The sequence below is a fragment of the Mesocricetus auratus genome, unplaced genomic scaffold (genome assembly GCF_017639785.1).
Source record: "Mesocricetus auratus isolate SY011 unplaced genomic scaffold, BCM_Maur_2.0 Super-Scaffold_6730, whole genome shotgun sequence".
Taxonomy (NCBI): domain Eukaryota; kingdom Metazoa; phylum Chordata; class Mammalia; order Rodentia; family Cricetidae; genus Mesocricetus; species Mesocricetus auratus.
Window position 1 is genome coordinate 188,674 of NW_024429184.1, and position 18,966 is coordinate 207,639.

Sequence of the window (18,966 nt, forward strand, 5' to 3'; positions counted from 1 at the left end):
ACTGTGATGGCTATTCTTGCTTGTTAATTGACTATATCTGGAAATAACTAAATCCCAAGCAGTTGGGTGTGCCTATGAGGGATTCTGATGCCAGTCTATACAAAGGACATGGGAGAAGGAAGCTTGTTCTCTCTTTGCCAGTTTGCTCTTTCAGGCAAGTCCATTCCTTCACTGGAACTAGAGTCTACTTCTTCCAGATTCCAGCATATACTGAAGACCAGCTGAGACATCCAGGATTGTAGACTGAACTACTATTGGATTCTGGGACTTTGCATTGGTAAACAGCCATTGTTGGACTAGCTGAACCACAGCCTGTAAGTCACTCTAATAAATTTTGTGTGTGTGTGTGTGTGTGTGTGTGTGTGTGTGTGTGTGTGTGTGTGTGTCTCCTTAAGCCTGATTGATTGCTCATAAAATCTCTGGATAAATTGACAATGGACAAGAATGTGTTCCATGATAAAAATTAACCAATTTCTAGAATTTCAATGAAGAATAACAACGAATGGGTGGTAAAATTGACAGATCCAGATGTACATAAAAAGTTAAAAGGTTTCTAAGCTTACCCAGGAATATAATCTTCTCTCCATCAGCCAGAGACCACAAGTTGCAGAAAGCCAAACTGAAGCCCTCATGAGAATGGATGCATTACAAGGATAATTCAAGTTCCAGCATCGGAGGGCAGAGAGTGTTGGTGGATAAAGTAAGGGAACCAGCAGAATGGCCCTTGGTGCATTCCTGAGTGGGGGAGTGTGGATGAGGGAAGGCTAGCTATCCGGTGGCTTAAAGAAAATACAGAGACATCTGATCATAACAGGAGGGCAGTCAGTTGATACTGAAAGCACCCAGTTTATTGGTGCATCATCTTAAGTAACCATCCAAAGGTGGGGGCAATAGCAGAAGACATCTTTTATCAACTATAAAGGGTTGATAGCAATTATTTCCCTTAACCCTAAAGACATTCCTTTGTTGCACATACTAAGGCCTTCAGCAGTATACTAATCTTCAGGGTGTAGAATTCGCCTTGGCCCAAGTCGATTGGTATTTAGATAGGAGCCATTCTCCACCGAGAACAAGACATCTTGCAGCTATTATCTGACATCTTAAAGACAATAGAAATCGAGGCTCTCCTGAACTTGTGGCAGGGTGGAATAGATTTCCAAGTATATGGGGCCCCAACAGGCAGCATAGATGCCTTACTTGGGGATTACTATTTCTGTAAGGTGACACAATGACCACAGCAACTCTTTTGAAGAAAATATTTAATTGATGCTGTACCACCTACAATTTTAGAGGTTCAGGTCATTATCATCATGAAGGGGAGCATGGCAGCATGCAGGGAAATGTGGTGCTGAAGCTGAGAGTTCTACAACTTGCAGGCAACAGGAAGTCAACTGACTGTCACACTGAGTGAAGCTTAAGAAAAGGAACTCAAAGCCCACCCCCACACTGACACACTTCCTCCAACAAGACAACACCTGTTTCAATAAGACTACACCTCCTTGCACTCTCACCCTGAACTCTTGGGGAAGGGTCTAGGCCCTGCCCTATATGAAATGACAGACTATGGACACCCCCATGGAGGGCCTCACCCTCCCTGGGGGAATGAGGGGATAATGGGGGGGGGATGGGAGGGAGAGCACAGGAGGAGGGGAGGGAAAGGGAGAGGGACCTCGTACTGACTTGTGAAGCAACCTTGTTTCTTATCTAAATTTAAAATGGAAAATAAAAAAAATATTAATAAAAAAAAGACTACACCTCCTAATAGTCCCACTCCCTTTTGGGGGTCATTTTCCTTCAAATACCACAATAGACAAAGCAATGTTCATAATGGTCCAATCTGTAATGATCAGCACAAGCAAGGTGAATTTTATGGTGGCTTGACTCTTATGGACTTGCTAGTCAATCATTATTATATTTCCTGGAATGAAAGAGATAAAAAGATAACTATATTTCTTTTTTATTTTGTAATGTTTTTATTTAAATTAGAAACATGAATGTTTCAAATGTCAATCCCAGCTCCCTCTCCCACACCTCCTCCCTTGTCCCTTCACCAGCCCCCCAACCCCCCACCCAATTCCCACATCATTCCCCAGGGAGGGTGAGGCCCTCCTTGGGGGGAATCTCTAAAGTCTGTCATTTCATCCAGGGCAGGACCTAGGCCTTTCCCCATGTGTCCAGGCTGAGAGAGCATCCCTCTATTTGGAATGGACTCCCAAAGATCATTCATAAGACATGGTAAACACTGATCTACTACCCAAGGCCCCAGTGATTTTGTGGCCGCCTCACTGAGACTACATTCATGGACTCTTGATCAGTCCCCTGTTGGCCTCTCAGGCATCAGTCTGGGATTCAAGAGTTCCCCCTTATCCGGTGATCTGTCTTTGTGGGTTTTACCATCATGGTCTTGACCCTTTTGCTCAAAAAAGATGACTACATTTCTGTTTGGTCTGTATAAACAGAAAAAATTCTCAAACAATTGAAAGAAAGGCTGTGTTGGATCAAGGTAAAAGGCAACCTGGGCCAGTGAATCAATTTCAAGACTTGAGCCAGTTTGCAGACCCAGCATCCCTTGAATGAAGGGGTGGCTGGGCTCCCCTGAGGAAGGATCCTGAGAAGACACCTAAAAGTTTTAGTTAGCCTTTCTCCAGCTCTTTCCCAGTGGGACCTATGGCTTTTACAAGGGTTCCTGTACACTGCAGGTCAAGAACTATCAGACTTTCTGGAGTCTGTTGGATACTGGTTCTGAATTGATGCTGATTGTTGGGGGTCCCCAGAAACATGTGGCCCTCCAGTTAAAGTAGGAGTTTGTGGAGTTTTAGCTGATATCTGACTCACAGTAGGTCCCCAAACTCATCCTGTGGTTATTTCCCCAGTTGAATGTATAACCAGGATAGATATAATTAAAAATCAACAGAATTCTCACATTGGTTCCCTGACCTGAGGACCATGTAGACGACTTTCTCTTTTTAGGGGGTAAGGGACTCCACCCTGATCCCAAATAAAGACACAGAGACTTGTTAGTTATAAATGCCCAGCCTTAGTGTAGCTTATTTCTAGCCAGATTTTCTAACTTAAATTAACCTGTTTCTCTTCTTTAGAGTTTGGCCTCTGGGCTTTTTACCTTTCTTTATTCTATATGTCTTCCTTTCCTTCTTTCTCCACAGCAGGAGTGGCTGTGGTTGGGTGGCTGGGTGTCTGGGTAGCTGGGTGAATGAATAGCAGGCCTCTGGCCCCTCCCTCTATCTCCTTTTTCTTTTCTTTTTGAGCCTAGATTTCTCCTCCTATTATTCTGTCTGCCTACCAGCCCTGCCTATCCTGTCTCTGCCTAGCTATTGGCTGTTCAGCTCTTTATTAGCGCAATCAGGTGCCTTAGGAAGGCAAGGTGAGATAGTTATAACCCATCTGAATATACTTAAACATACATTCTAACATCACTAAACAAATGCAACACAAATAAATGTATCATGTCTTTGCCTAATTAAACAAATATTCCACAGGTGAGGGTTATTATGGTTGAAAAGGCTAAATAGAAGCCCTTAGAGTTGCCTCTGCCAGAGAAAATAGTGAATCAAAAATAATATCACATCCCTGGAATAACTGAAGAAATTAGTACTAACATCAAGGACTTGAAAGATACAGAGATGCTAGTTCCAACCACATCTCCCTTTAACTCTTTTTTGTGGTCAGTGCAAAAGCAGATGGATAATGGAGAACAACATTGACTATCAAAAACTCAGTCAGGTAGTAGCTCAAATCGTAGCTGCTGTACCACATGTAGTGTCCTTACCTGAGTAAATCAACAGAATTCCTGGTACATAGTATGCGGGTATTGATTTAGAAAATGCCCTTTTCTCAGTGTCTGTCCATAAGGACCACCAGAAATAATTAACTTTGACTTGGCAAGGCCAGCAGTATACTTTTACAGTTTTGCTTCAGGGATATGTTAACTCTCCTGTCCTGTGCAATGACTTAGTTAGAAGGGTTCTTGGTCATCTGTCCCTTACAGAGTATCACACTGCGGCACTATATTGATGGAATTATGCTGACTGGACCAAGTGAGCAGGAAGTAGCAACCACTTTGAACTCATTGGTAACACATATGCATATCAGGAGATGGAAATTCAAGGACCTTCTACCTCAGTGAAGTTCTTAGGAGTCCAGTGTGTGGGCCATGCAGAGATATTTCTTCTAAGATGAAGGAAAAATTACTGTACTCGGACCCTAGACACCAAGAAAGAAGCACAACATTCAGTGGAATTATTTGGATTCTGGAGCCAACACATTCCTCACTTGGGTGTGTTTCTCTAACTCATATACCAATTGACTCAAATGCTTGTATCTTTCTGTAGGGCCTAAAACAGGAGAAGGCTCTTCCACAGGTGCAGGCAGCTGTTCAGGCTGTTCTACCACTTGGAACATATGAACCAGCAGACCATATGGTACTTGAGGTGTCAGTGGCAGATAGGGATGCTGCTATGAACCTCGTCAGACCCCTATAGGAAAACTACAGAAGAGACCTTTGGGATTTGGGAGCAAAGTCTACCATCATCTCCAGACAAGTATTCTCCCTTTGAGAGTCAGCTCTCGGCCTGCTATTGGGCCTTAGTGGAAACTGAACATTTAACAATAAGCCACAAAATTACATGAGAACTGAACTGCCCATCATGAACTGGGTGTCATCAAACTCACCAAGTCATAAAGTAGGGCATGCACAGAAGCAATCTATTATCAAGTGGAAGTGGTATATATGAGATCAGGCTCACGAGTGTCCTTAAAGCACAAGCAAATTACAAGAAGTTGCCCAAATGCCCATGGTTTCTTCTCCTGTTACAATGCTATCTGCTGCCAAACATGTACCTATAGCCTCATCAGGTGTTCCCTGGCGCACCTGGTGGTGGTGCATGCCTTTAATTCCAGCACTCGGGAGGCAGAGGCAGGCGGGTCTCTGTGAGTTCAAGGCCGGGCTGGACTGACAGCCTCCAAAACAATACAGAGAAACCCTGTCTCATAAAAAACAAAAAACAAAAACAAACAAACAACAACAACAAAAAACCATGGACTTCCACTAACCAAGGCTGGCCTGGTTACAGCTAATGCCGAGTGCCAGATCTGCCAGCAGTCAAGACCAATGCTGAACCTCACACATGGCACTATTAACCTGGGTGATCAGCCAAAGACCTAGTGGCAGGTTGACGACATTGGACTACTTCACCTGTAGACAGGACAACACTTTGTCCTTATTGGAGTTGATAGTCATTCTGGGTATGGATTTGCCTTTCCTGTACATAATGCTTCTGCCAAAACCACCATCTGTGGACTTACAGAATGCCTTGTCCACTGTCATGGTATTTCACTCAGTTCTGCTTCCAAGCAAGGAACTTACTTCACAGCTAGAGAAGTGCAACAGTTGACCCACAACCATGGAATTCACTGGTCTTTCCGATGCTTCCAACCATCCTGAAGCAGCTGACCTGACAGAAAGATGTAATGATCTTTGAAGACACAGTTACAGCACCAATTAGTTGCCAGCTGCCTGGAGGGCTGAGACAGGATTCTTCAGAAAGCATCTATGCTTTGAATCAGCATCCAACGGTACTGTTTCTTCCATAGCCAGGATCCACAGACCCAGATCCTGGAATCAAGTGGTGGAAAGGGAAGAGTTCCACTCACTATCATCCCTAGTGGCCCACTAGGCAAGTTTTGCTTCCTGGTCCCATTACCTTAATTTCTACTGGCCTAGTTTTTGTTCAATGGGGGGAACACTCCTGCCAGTAGCCACAAGAAACATTCCATTGAACTAGAAGCTCTAACATCCCCCTGACCACTTTGGGCTTCTCATGCCCTTGGCCAACAGGCTAAAAAACAAATAACAGTGTTAGGAGGGGTGATTGAAACAGATTACCAAGGGGAATGGGATTACCTCTCCACAATGGAGGTAAGAAGGATTATGTCTGGAGTGCAGGAGATACTTTAGGGAGTCTCTTGGTTCTACCATGTACTGTGATTGAAGTTGATGGGAAACTACAACATCCTAATCCAGGCAGGATGGCAAAGGGCACAGACTATTGAGAAATGAAGGTATGGGCCACTCCTCCAGGAAAAGAGCCAAGACCTGCTGAGGTGCTTGCTGAGAGTGGAGGAAATACAGAATGGGCATTATAGGAAGGTAGTTATAAATACCAACTAAGGTCACATGACTAGTTGCAATAACAAGAATTATGATAGACATGAGTGCTTCTGTCATATTTTGTTAAAAAATTTGTACAGATAATTGTGTTTTCTTTCCTTGATTTCTTTGTTATATAACAAAAATTAATTGAATATTAGTGGTTATCATGTATACGTTTTGAGATACCAAAAGAATGCCCCTCAAGGGATATTACCATGTATTCTAAAATTTGTAACAGATTTGTGGTTATACAAGGGATAGTTCTATCATGTTATCTACAATTATGACCCTGTTAAATGCATAATCCTTTTGCAGTTGTACAATAGCCAGTTATGACCTGGCTATTACTTTCATTTGGAAATTAAACATGTCATAAGGAGATAGATGGTTTCTCAAGTTGACAAGGGATGGATTTGTGATGACTAGTCTTGGTTGTCAACTGACTACATCTGAAATTAACTAAAACCCCAGCTCAACACAACTGTGAGGGATGTTTTCTTAATTGAATCATTTAACACTTGAAAGAGGCCCTTGTAATCCTGACCTTTCAAGGTGGGAGGATCCAGCTTTCACCTGGGCCACCCCTTCTGCTGGCAGCCTGTATAATGCACATGGAAGAAGGAAGTTCCTCTCTGCCTTCTTGTTCTCACTCCCACTGGCAAATTCATCCCTTCACTGGCATTACAGCCTACTCCTTGAGGATTCCAGTGTATACTAAAGGTGGGCTGAGACAATCAGTCTCATGAAATCCATTACTGGGTTCTTGGACTTTCTGTTGGTAGATAACCTTTTGCTGAACTAACTGGACCATGGTCTGTAAGTCATTCTAACAAATCCCACATATGTGGGATTTATTAATTATATGGAAGTTATATAGAGAGAATACAGAATATATATACAGAATATACAAACTATATACAGAATATACATATATATTCTGTAAGTTTTCCTCCTGTAGAGAACCCCCAACTAATATAACACCATTAAAGCATTTACATTTGATTTGTACTGAGGAAGAAGTCAGAAAAACATTTGGAAAAAAACTGGGACAGAAAAAAATCTTGTAAAGTCATATATGCAAAAATACATTGTCTAACACAAAAGGACCAAGAATGGGCCCTATGGATAAAGAATTCAGACTATCTAAAATAATTTCACAGATAGGGTTATAGCTTTATGTGGTAAATACTGAGTTAGCAACCTTGACACCCTGGGTTCAATCCTCAGAATTCAATGAATAAAAGGAAAGAATGTAACTCAAAGATTAAAAGAATAGCAACCAAGTTTTTCAGTTATAAGCTTGGAACTTTTCTAAAGAGAGATGAGATTAATATTTAAAAGTGGATTACAGTTTGATCCTCTGGAACTGGAGTTGCTGGTGGTTGTGAGCCACCATGTGGGTGCTGGGAATTAAATCCAGGTCCTCTGGAAAAACGGCCTGTGCTCTTAACTGCTGACCCATGTCTCCAACTCCCAATTTGTCTATTTATAAATTTTTTTAGATTTACCTTATGTGTATAGGTGTTTTAGTTGCATGGATGCCTTCCACCTCATGCATGGCTGATGCCTGAGGAGATCAGATGAGGGTGTCTGATCTTCTGAACTGGAATTAGAGATATGAGCTACCACATGTATGCTGGAAACTGAACTCGGGCCCCCTTCGAGGGCATCAAGTGGTCTTAACCACTGAGCCTTCTCTCCAGTCTCAATTTTTCTATTTCTAAAAATGTCAGAAATGAATACAAGTTTTGAGCTCTATCTCTCCAGCTGCAAGTTATACATTATCAACGTAAGTACATAATATGTATACGCCAAGCACAAACGCATGCAGAGACATGGCTTGGCCAGTAGGGGGAAACCTTGCGCCTTGATGCACTTGGCCTCCCAGTCTCTTAAACACAACCTTTGCCAATTTCTAAAGCATCAGAGTCATGATGGCTGCTGGGAAAAGTCGTTAAGATTCTTAGTCTTTCTTCTGGGATGAGCCTAATAGAGATTTCGTAATTACAGAGAATGTGGCGGGTTTGCCGGGTCTGCCCTGTTATCCCCGGAATGTTAAGTCAAATGGGCCTCTTCTTCAGTACTTGTCTGGCTTTCCAGTAGCATTTGAGCAGCCCGGTTCATGTTTTTATATATCTAGTTTCAATTTTATTGCTTATCAGATGAATTAACTGCACACAATTAAGCTGAGCACCACAGTTATTTGACACTGAATGTAACAGCAATTGGTGCATCTCTGCGCAATAAAACTTACTTAGTTGTTTTATAATAAATAAATGCCTGACACTAGGTTTGTAAACAGTGTATTCAAAGATAGAATTTTTTAAAAATCCATTTAAAGTAGGTCGATTCTCTGTAGTCATTCAAAAACTATTTAAATTTCTTTTGCATCTAAATAAAATCAAAGTGGCAACGTCAAAACTGACCTTTGGTTTAAAAAAATTCTGAAACATAAAGCTATGTTTATAAAATGAATTATGAAGGACAAAGCCTGGGCTTGCCATATCATCCACATAGGCACACATAATAACCCAATTTTTAATATTTCTTTTGTTAGTGTTTTTAGTATTTTAAGATGTGTGTGTGTGTGTGAGAGAGAGAGAGGGGGGAGGGAGGAAGGGAGAGAGAGGGGGGGGGGCACACCGAGTGTGTGCAGCTGCATGCAGAGGACTGACAAGGGGTCAGATTTCCTGTAGCTGGGGTCACAGGTGGTTGTGAGCTGCCTGATGTGGGTGCTAGAAACTTCACTTTGCTCTGTCCTCTGGGAGAGTCTTTTCTTACACTATTAGGCACTAAGGTCTTGACAGGCTCTTAAGCATATTGCCAACTTTACATTTTTCACATTCATGGCTAAAATATTTTTTAAATTCTATAACTTAAAACCATTGATTATGCTTCGTGTAAAAAAAGAATTTTTGTCAATAGTAACATCACAACCAATCATGTTGAACCAGATGAATGGCCAACACAATTCATTTTTAATCTATAAAATGACAGATGTAAACATATATATGTAACTATATATACATATATAATCTTATCATGAATAGTTTTATGAATTATGATACAGATATTCCAAGTGGGAAGGTCCTGAACATAATTCATAAAGCTATTCATGAAAAGACATATAGAAAAGTATGAATACTGAGGAAAGAAGAGGACAAGAAAGATACAAGCAAGTCTGGCCTAGATCACAAAGGATCAAACCTTTGGTCTGTATGTGCTTTCTAGCCCCAACTCTCATTAATCCAGCATCCGTTCATGTAAGTCTACAGTGTACACATCACCCTACACCCTCCTGTACACAGGGATACCAACATCAGCTCTCAGAGTACTGGCAGAACAGCTTATTTTTGTTCTGTTTCTCCTGCAGAATTTATTTGTTTGTTGTTTGATTTACCTTCATTAATAACAGTCCTGGCTAATTTTTTTTAGTTTCAACTTGATACTTTGGAAAAAAGAATCCTCAAGTCAGAAAATGCCTCTATAAAATTGGCCTGTAGAAGCACTCGGGAGGCAGAGGCAGGCGGATCTCTGTGAGTTCAAGGCTGGGCTGGACCGACAGCCTCGAAAACAATACAGAGAAACCCTGTCTCATAAAAACAAAAAAAATTGGCCTGTAGACAACCCTCTGGGTCTCTTTCTTGAAAATTATTCAGGAAGGGCCAACTCACTATGGAAGTGCCACCTGAGCAGGTGGTCCTGAGTCATAGAAGTCAGGCTCACAGTCTACAGGGAACAAACCAGGAAGCAATGCTCCTCTATGGCCTCTGCTTTAGATCCTGACTCCAGATTCTCTAATTGACTTCCTGCCCTGACTTCCCTTTATGATGGACGACAATCATTCCTCCACTAACTGCTTTGGTCATAGTGTTTATCACAATAACTCTACATTTTTCTATGTAAAGAGAGAGAAAATTACAAATTGATCCTAATCTTTCACACTTGGTAAACACCATGTAGTTTCTCTCTAAATGTCTCTCATTCCATCCATCTTGGGAGTAAGCTAACATGATCTCTCTCTCTAGTATGTTCTAGTAATTTCCTTCATGATCTCGTAGCACAATGACTCTCAGACTTCCTTATCCTGCAACCCTTAATAAAATTCCTCAAGTTATAGTGACCTCCAACCAAAAAAATTATGTTGTTGCTACTTCATAACTGTCATTTGCTGTTGTTGTGAATTGCAATATACATATCTGATATACAGAGTAACTCATATGCCACACCAAAAACAACAAAAATGGAAACGACAGAAAAAAAGCACTAATCCCCAAATCAATCATTTACCAGCTCATCCATTAAATACTTGTAGACAAGGAGAGAGCTGTAGTCACCCCTTACTCACTCCATCCTGAGCTACACCTATAGTTTACATAGTTGAAAGAAATCCATGCCAATTTCTTCAGTGTGCCTGCCAGGCAGACACCTCTAGAGGTATATAGCACTGTTTATTCCTCTTTCTGTATTTAAACATCCTCCCCTCATGTTAAAAACATTTTAACTGGTGTAGGGGAGTTAATAACAGCAGAGCCTCCTGGGTTATTATTGGATTTAAAACTGAATTCTCCCATTGACTGGCTGGGTGACCCCATATAGTTACTTAATGTAACAGGATGAGTATAAGCCTAGAGACAGATATTGGGGTTCAAGCTGAACATCGGTGAAGCAGAGATGGCAAGCCGACAGAAAGCCCTTCTCTCTACCATGGCTGGAGGGGTTGCAGTCCTCAATGTTGCTGGAAACTAAATGCATGCTCTGAGACCCTTCTCCTGTCTTATTTGCCTCTCTAGTGCTGAGATTAAAGGAATACACCACCACTGCACAGCTTCTATGGCTAATTGGTATGTTGCTGGGACTAAAGATGTGTAACACCACTGCCTGGCCTCTTTGACTGTGACTAGCATTACATTATGATCCAGGAAAGCTTTATTAGATCATAAAAATATATCACCATATCTTAATCTTTCTCAGTTTTAATTCACACTATGGTAAAATGAACAAAATAATACATACCATATTATACAATGTTGAAATAAGATAAAACCTAAGTACCTGCTTCTTTGTTAAGTTCTTTATATCCTGAAAACAAACACAATTTTATGTTTCAAGTAACAGGGTAAATGAAATTTGTACTGATAAAAATATGTTCCCATTAAACTATGTCTTTGTAAGCAGACTCTTGGCATAATTTATGCTTGGAACTCTGTCAGCAAGTAGGACTTTGGAAAATATTGTTTTTCTTTAATGATGAGATTATGCCTTGTTTGTTGAAGTCCAGTTGTCTCTAAGTTTAAAAACTGCTGATGCAACTTGACTATTAACTTAGCACTTTGAGTTCTGGTGTCAGTGTTCTCTGAACAAAGGTTGAGAAGCTTTGGGGGTCTGTCAGCTTAGCCTCAGGAAATCCTCCCTTGATCGTCTTTAAAATTTTAAAAAGATTTATTATTTGTGTGTGTGTGTGTGTGTGCCTACATGAGTTTATATGTACTACATGTGGGCAGAATGCCTCAGGGGTCAAAAGGAGGTGTGTGATCCCCTTTAATTGAAGTTACAGTCAGTTGCCATGTGAGTGTTGGGAACTGAACCTGGGGTCTCCCACAGAAACAGGAATTCCCCTTCACCAGGGCATCAGCGGTATGAGTGCTCTGCTGCTTAGCCCAGAGCAGCTTCATTGAGATTTCAAGTAGCCTTTCCATTTTATCTATTGCTGGGAGATTGTGGTAACATTTGTCAAAAATGCTAATGTGGATCCAGTGTTCATTTTCCTCCCATATATTATGCTATTCGCCATGGTTATCATGAAACTGTGTTCCCAGCCCCCACAGAAGGAAGCAGAAAAACATCCCCATACAGTGCACAGCACTGCCACATTTTCTTCACTTGGTCTACATTTACCAATTACAAACTTCTAGTTTACCTAGCCACATAAATGTAGTTTATGTACTAAAACCCATCTCCCCTTTTAGAAATCATAGCCCCTGACTCCATTAACACTTCCTGACTCTTAAGGTTTGCCCAGATATTTGTTGTAAAAGTCATGTCCTCTCTGAGACATAAAGCACCCACTTTGTCACATCTTATCTGTTTTCAAGCCCTGAGAAATGCATGCCTGGCATCTTTGCTATTTCCAGAGAACTGCTTATTGTGTCAGTATAGGAATACTGATTCCAAGTCAGATCCAAAGTTAAATCTGGCAGGTAACAAACGGCAGCTCTCTAAGACATACACAATTTTTTGAGATTATGTTTTGAGAAATGTAAGGTTACCAAATCAATCCATGGGAGACGAGACTGCCACATTTGAAGAGCGCAGGAGCAGTTCTTGGCCTCACATCAATAACTGAGGAAACATCTCACAGAGAGTGAGGGAAGGAGGAGGAGATCCACAGATTAAAAAAAAAACTGAACTCAGAAACTGTATAAGTACAAAGCAGCTGGAGAGTGGAGTGCAGCCACCATCAGGAAAGACTCAGTCCTGACAGAAAGACGATTCTATTCCATCTAAAATGAAGCTGCTGCTGCTTCTGCTTGTGCTGGGCTTGGAGCTGACCCTAGTCTGTGTCCATGCAGAAGAAAAAACTAGTCTCACTGGAAAGAACTTTAATCCAGAAAAGGTAGAATTGTGGGGCTTGGGGACGTCTGACCCAGAGGATGCTCCTGGGAACTCTGAAGCCAAGTGGGGCCTTTGAGGGGAGGGTTGTGGCTCCTCACTCTGTGAGACAAATGAGAGGCTTCAGACTGTAAAACAAGACCACCCGTATGCTATCTTTATCTAATAATGCCTGGGGTCCCTCAATCGCACTGAGAGACAGATAGGATCTTATGTATTTTGCCAACTGAAGTGAGTGAGATCTAATCCTGTGTATGCTAATGCCCAGGCCCCACGGGTCAGAGTTCAAGTGGAAACATGTCCATGAAGTGTGCCTGCCCCTCCTCTCTTAACCATTCACTTATCTATTACAGATTGTGGGAAAATGGCATTCCATTCTTTTGGCCTCTGACAAAAGAGAAATGATAGAGGAATATGGAAGCATGAGAATGTTTATGGAGTACATTCGTCTCTTCAAGAACTCGTCCTTAGCTGTTAAATTCCATACCATGTAAGTGAAGTGTTCTTATCTGAGAAAGAAGAAATGGAAGCCTGTCATGATCTCAGGTCTTCACACACACACAAGCGCGAGTGTACACGTGCGCGCATACACACACACACACACACAAACACATATATACACGAAGAAACATATGCCCCTCATTGCATGTACATGTACACACACAAACACAGATACAGACACACACACACAAACACAGATACAAAACAAGATGTCAAAACTGGGTCATTTTCAAAATTCCTGGTGACAGGAACAAATTTACTGGTGATTTAATAAGCGAAGGTCAGAGGCATTTCTGAAACCATAATGAATGAGATGTATAGCACTGCTTAAATGTAGATTATCATGAGTGAAATATTTCTGACTAGTTGTTAGCCAGGCAATTCCACCCATTCAACTACATTAAAGAGGGGATTAATTCTCCTCTGTGGATTGGAGGGACACAATGGGCAATGTTTGAAAGCACTAGTTTAATATAGATGGTGGACATCTGGGTGATAATCTGCACAAGTGAGTGAGACTGGGAAGTAGTGACAGTTTTAACAGTGATTTGAAGTGATTGTCATTCTTTTTCTAAATGATAAGCAAATATGTGATTAGTAAAGTATCAAGTATAAGGGAAATAACACAAATGAAAGACATTGCACATTTTACAAAAACATTCAAAAGTTAAGTGGAATTAATAATGAGAGATTTAGGTAGAACAGAGGCTAAGGGGGCCAGCCATAGAGCAGTAACCTTAAGCACCAGCTGATTCTATTTCACAGTGCCAATGAAGAGTGCACAGAGCTGTATTTAGTATGTGACAAAACAGAAAAGGGTGGTGTATATGATGCCAAATGTAAGTATATAAAAAGTCTACATATCTATCCATAAAGAACTTGTAAACCCTAATATCTTTATCGTGTGTGTGTGTGTGTGTGTGTGTGTGTGTGTGTGTGTGTGTGTGTGGGTGGGTGGGTGTGTGTGGGTGTGTGTGATCACATGTGCATGCAATGCTGGGGATTGAACTCAAGGCCTTGTAATACTAGTCAAACTCTCTCCTTTTGAACCAAACCCCAACCCTCTTCAGACTCTCAGTTGCTTCCTGATCATTGTTTATTTAGCTAATGCAACAGGAACCATCTAATAACTACCATCCCGGTCTTGGGCAGGTGGGACAAGTAAGGTAAGATGGGTACTCATCTCTTGCCATCTGTCTGATTCAGTCCCAGTGGATGCCACCAGTGCACATCACTCAGGATGCAGCAGCAGGTGTTTGATACAGTGAGCTTATGAAAGACAGATAAAGATCAATGGAAGCTGCTGATTGAAGTAGAGAGGATAAGAGGAGAGGTGCTGCTGTGACTAATTGTTCACTAGAGGTCAAACCATCAGCATCCCTTCTCCTAGAAGTTACTTCATGATATCCAAAGATAGAAAGCACCAGACTTTTTTCACCAATCTCTATTAGAATATGCATTTTAATTTTTGCCTGTGATATAGAATAGGTAAAGGGTTTCAATTATTTCCTGTGGACCAAAGAAGTTCTGAGTTGTGTTCCATTTCTTCCACAGATGATGGATATAATAGATTTACTATACTTGATACAGACTATAATGATTATATTATAACTCATCTCAGAAATATCAAGAATGGGGAAACATTCCAGTTGATGAAGCTCTGCGGTAGAGTATTTTCACACAGACACTGGTCATGGGATGGGAGAAAAAGAGAAGAAAGAAACCCTAGCTCTAACATGGGCTACCAAGCCTGGCCCTGAACTGCCTCTTTTTTTCTTATCTACTTCAGACAAATGGTCACCTCTGTCATCCCTCAGGCACAGTGGTGAGGGTGGGAGGGCTCTTAAATCCCTCACTATGCCAGTAAGATATCCTATGGAGGCCAAGTTCATGACAGGTCATGTCCATGCCTGATAATCATGTTGTCAATCATTTTCTCATCCTTCTGGAGGGGCCCTGTCCCATTCATTATTCAGCTCTGTGAATGTGGTCAATACACAAGATGCAATCACTACAGTCACCATTATTTTTCACAGGCCGGAAACCAAAGTTGAGTTCAAACATCAAGAAAAAGTTTGGGGATCTATGCCAGAAGCATGGAATTGTTAAGGAAAATATAATAGACCTAACAGAGGCTGGTAAGTCAGGACTCACACATTTTTATTGCCTGATTTTATATCATGGAAAGAACATACCAAGTATCAACCAGACACATGTTGCCCCTAGAGAAGCATGTGGTATCTCTTGTGGAAATAAATTGGACCTGGCACCTGAATGTGTTCTTATTCATACCTTGCAGATCACTGTCTCAAGACCCAAGTTGAAATAGTGGCCTGAGCCTCCAGATGGGTAATCTCCAGTGAGAATGAAGAGTAGGTGAGCACAAATGAGACCCTCTCAAAAGCATTGTATTGTGCCCTAAAATTACAATAAAAATAAATAATTGATAAGGAACCTTTGAGGAGAGATTGAAATTTGGTTTCCAAATTTATGGGTTTGTGATTTAGTCTTATGATGAGCTTTTCAGTAAGTGACCCAAGTGTTTAAGTAAGGAAACAAGGATTTGGAAAGACATAGATGTTGTACTTTCGTGTGAAAAGTGATCAGCAAAGCATCAAAAGTCATTAAGAATGTGAGTATAGATGTTCACCAGTGACTGGATCCACCTCACTCCCACTCCTGATAATAACATCTTCCTGTGAGGTCTGTACATCCTTACTCCTTACATGGGAATGGAGCATCAGCATCACAATCTGCATTTCTCCTCCAGCCTGGAGAGTACCATGAGTTCCTTCATCTATCCTCTTTCCCATTCATTCGAAGACTTCATTCTGATGATATGTGAAAACCTTTAAAGATGCTTTTATCATTAAGCCTCAATTTACTGCAATTTCTTCATAACTTTGTAACTTCTCTGTTTCACCAGCCAGCTCCCAAATAATGACACAGACTTGATATTAATTATGACAGTTTGGCCTGTAGATTAGGCTTGATGCTACTTAGCTCTTATAACATAAATTAACCCATTTACATTAATCTACATTCACATGGGGTTACCTCTCGTCCATCTTGCACCTCCTGTTTCCTCTCCAGTTCCTCTGGCTGACAACCCTGCCCCTTCCTCTTCCCTGAGTTCGTTCTCTCTCTCTCTCTCTCTCTCTCTCTCTCTCTCTCTCTCTCTCTCTCTCTCTCTCTCTCTCTCTCTCTCTCTCTCTCTCTCTCTCTCTTTCTCCCTCTCTCTCTCATTGCCTTTAAGTCCCACCTAATTGTCCTGCCTATTTATTGTCCATTCATCTCTTTCTAAAAAACAATCACAGTGACACATCTTCCCACAATGTACAAATATCCCACAACAGAGTTTCTTATGCAAAAGATAGGGGGAACAAGCCTAGGATCTTTCATTACTGTTATTTTCCATATGGTATCAATAAGGAAAATGTTATTTATTCTATGCCTTTTGTTCTATATTCTGGTCAGTAACATTAGTTGGGTGGTCAGGGAAGGTCTGTCTTCACACTTTACTCTGTATGACAGAATGGCTCTATGTCCTGAAATCAGCTCTAGCAAGTGCTTAATGAGTGTCTGAATTCTTTTTTCCTGGCTTCCTCAGTGTTGAGTGTGAACTCCTAACCTGGACTCCAGCATCATCCCTTCCTGTCCACACACTGTTCGGTGACAAGTCCTGTGATCTGATTCCCATCGCTGTCCCCCAGGAAAGCTTAAACCCTGCATCCCCAGAATCTTCCCTGATTATCTAGGATGACTCATCCAGAATCAAAGGATTTCTTTTAAATGTCTCTTTGTCATACCCATGGCAACTCTGCATGAATGTCTTCCTCTCCCTGTTCAATAAATGATTAACCTTGCAGTTACATGCATGCCTCTCTGTCCAATAAATGTGGGAATGACAGCGAGTGGATGAGCCGACTTGCTGGGTCCTGTAGCCAAGATCCTTCCTCATGTACCAGAACTGGACCTGAGTTTCAGGTTTTACCCCCTCTGCAATAATCTCAAACCCAATGAGTGCTGCCTGTTCATAGGTTCTCCTGTTTCAGTGACCTTATAATGACCATAGGAAAATAGACATGCTGCACACTTCCTCCATCCATAGAGCCTCTTTTTCAACAGGGCATGGAGAGACACAGGCCTCTGAGGCTATGCCGGCCCCAGGCACACATGGACTCTCTTTTCACTAAGTTCCCCACCACTTCACTCGGCAAGGCATGATTCCTGCCGCCAGGAACCAGCACCTTCTACCTGCCAGTAAGGTTAAGTGGTATTCCGAGATTTCTCTGGCAGTCACGTGTTCTTTCACTGGTGGTCTGCTGATTTTGGCCTGAATAAAACTCCACTGGTAACAATCTTAACTGCTTTATACAATGTCAACTAACATTAAGATGCAGGATGTTAAGAATTTTCTTGGTTTTTGTATGGATGGGATTTTAGAAAGGGTTGAGGACCTACCTGGAAGGTACTTCCTACCCACGATGGTGATTATTAGTTTCATAATCCATATAGTTTTGCTAAAGAAATGGTTCAAAATTAGGGTGAAATATGACAAACTTATACAGTCATCGCAGGATGGTTATGAAATCCTAGTACAAAGAATTCAGGAAATGGGAAATTCCTTGCAGGATAGTATGGAAGGTTTGGTAGAAAATACTTAGGATATTAAAAATGATGCTGCAAGTATAAACGGCACACTTACTGAAAGTAAAAATAAGTATTTATTGTAGAAATTACTCATGAGAGACAAACAAGTAACCCAGATGAGCTGAGTAGTTTTCTGCCGCCGAACTAGAAGCCGGAAAGCCAGGAAAAAAGAGCTAGACTTCCACTGTTCAGTCTTTTATACCTTCCTCTGTATATGTCTTTAGTCATGCCTAAAGTGGGTGTGGTTAGTGGTGCGGTAAACCACCCTTTTATTACCTCATCTGTATGTGACTCTAATAAGTCACATGGTTAAAGGCAGAACACTGTTTCCTCCTATAGGTGTGCTTTGCTAAAATGAAGCAAAACACTATTTAGAAAGACAACCAATTATGCTGCAACCCCCTAACTCCTCCCACCCCACATCCTGATGGCTAAGGTTCCTTGGCCGGCTTGAAATTCCTAGGTCCAAGTCATTCTCTGGTCACAGTCCTGTAAGTGTCTGCAACTACATCCATGTACTTCCATGCTCAGGTTTTCATTTTTAATCTTGGCATTTAAGAGACAAAAATAATCTGTACACAACATGAGCTATGTTTAAAAATACTCAGAAAAATAAATAGCAGTTACAATCCACCACTCTGTTAAAGAAATGGCTTGACAATGCCACCATGAGAGATGAGACTACCATCCAGAGAAAGTCAAAGAAAGTTTGGCTACTCCCAGGTCAAGAGGACAGCTTGAGTTCACCCTGAAGCTGCCCCTTCAACACCAAACACTTTGTGGATATGAGTCACAATATAGTAAAAAATTCAAAGACAAGGAGGAAATTACAAATCTAAACACAGGGCAATTCTTTCTAAGCGAAGATACAGGGAAATTGTTGGCATGGGGGCTTACTGAAACCAACCAGCATAGAGGACTGGAGGTAATTGCCACAAAGTGATCTCAGATATTGAGAAACCAAGGCTGAGGCAGAGTGATTTTCAGGAGTACTCTCCAACCTTACCTAAACACAACAATAGGACAACTAC

The 18,966-nt window shown here is 41.3% G+C and overlaps 1 protein-coding gene and 1 long non-coding RNA gene across 5 annotated transcripts; one reads left to right on the forward strand and one right to left on the reverse strand.

Annotated features, from left to right (window-relative positions):
- Nucleotides 1-1,681: 1,681 nt before the first annotated feature.
- Nucleotides 1,682-12,493, reverse strand: LOC121136729. Of its 2 annotated transcripts, XR_005873821.1 has the most exons (4): nt 12,439-12,493; nt 5,384-5,471; nt 4,137-4,221; nt 1,682-1,918 (listed from the first exon to the last, which is right to left on the reverse strand). It is a non-coding gene; the product is annotated as an uncharacterized LOC121136729 (long non-coding RNA). The 2 variants fall into 2 exon arrangements; XR_005873820.1 differs by lacking the exon at nt 12,439-12,493 and having other exon boundaries at nt 5,384-5,627.
- Nucleotides 12,494-12,600: 107 nt separating this feature from the next.
- LOC101827005 (major urinary protein 20) lies at nt 12,601-17,649 on the forward strand. 3 transcript variants are annotated; one of them, XM_040737680.1, is made up of 7 exons: nt 12,601-12,785; nt 13,135-13,271; nt 14,048-14,121; nt 14,837-14,947; nt 15,319-15,420; nt 15,582-15,658; nt 17,411-17,649. In XM_040737680.1, exons 1-6 carry the CDS (start codon nt 12,678-12,680, stop codon nt 15,617-15,619), a joined length of 570 nt encoding a protein of 189 aa, XP_040593614.1. In that variant the 5' UTR covers nt 12,601-12,677; the 3' UTR covers nt 15,620-15,658; nt 17,411-17,649. The 3 variants fall into 3 exon arrangements, with proteins under 3 accessions (XP_040593614.1, XP_012979909.1, XP_040593618.1); XM_013124455.3 differs by lacking the exon at nt 17,411-17,649 and adding an exon at nt 16,893-17,154; XM_040737684.1 differs by lacking the exons at nt 14,837-14,947; nt 17,411-17,649 and adding an exon at nt 16,893-17,154.
- The last annotated feature ends 1,317 nt before the right edge of the window (nt 17,650-18,966 follow it).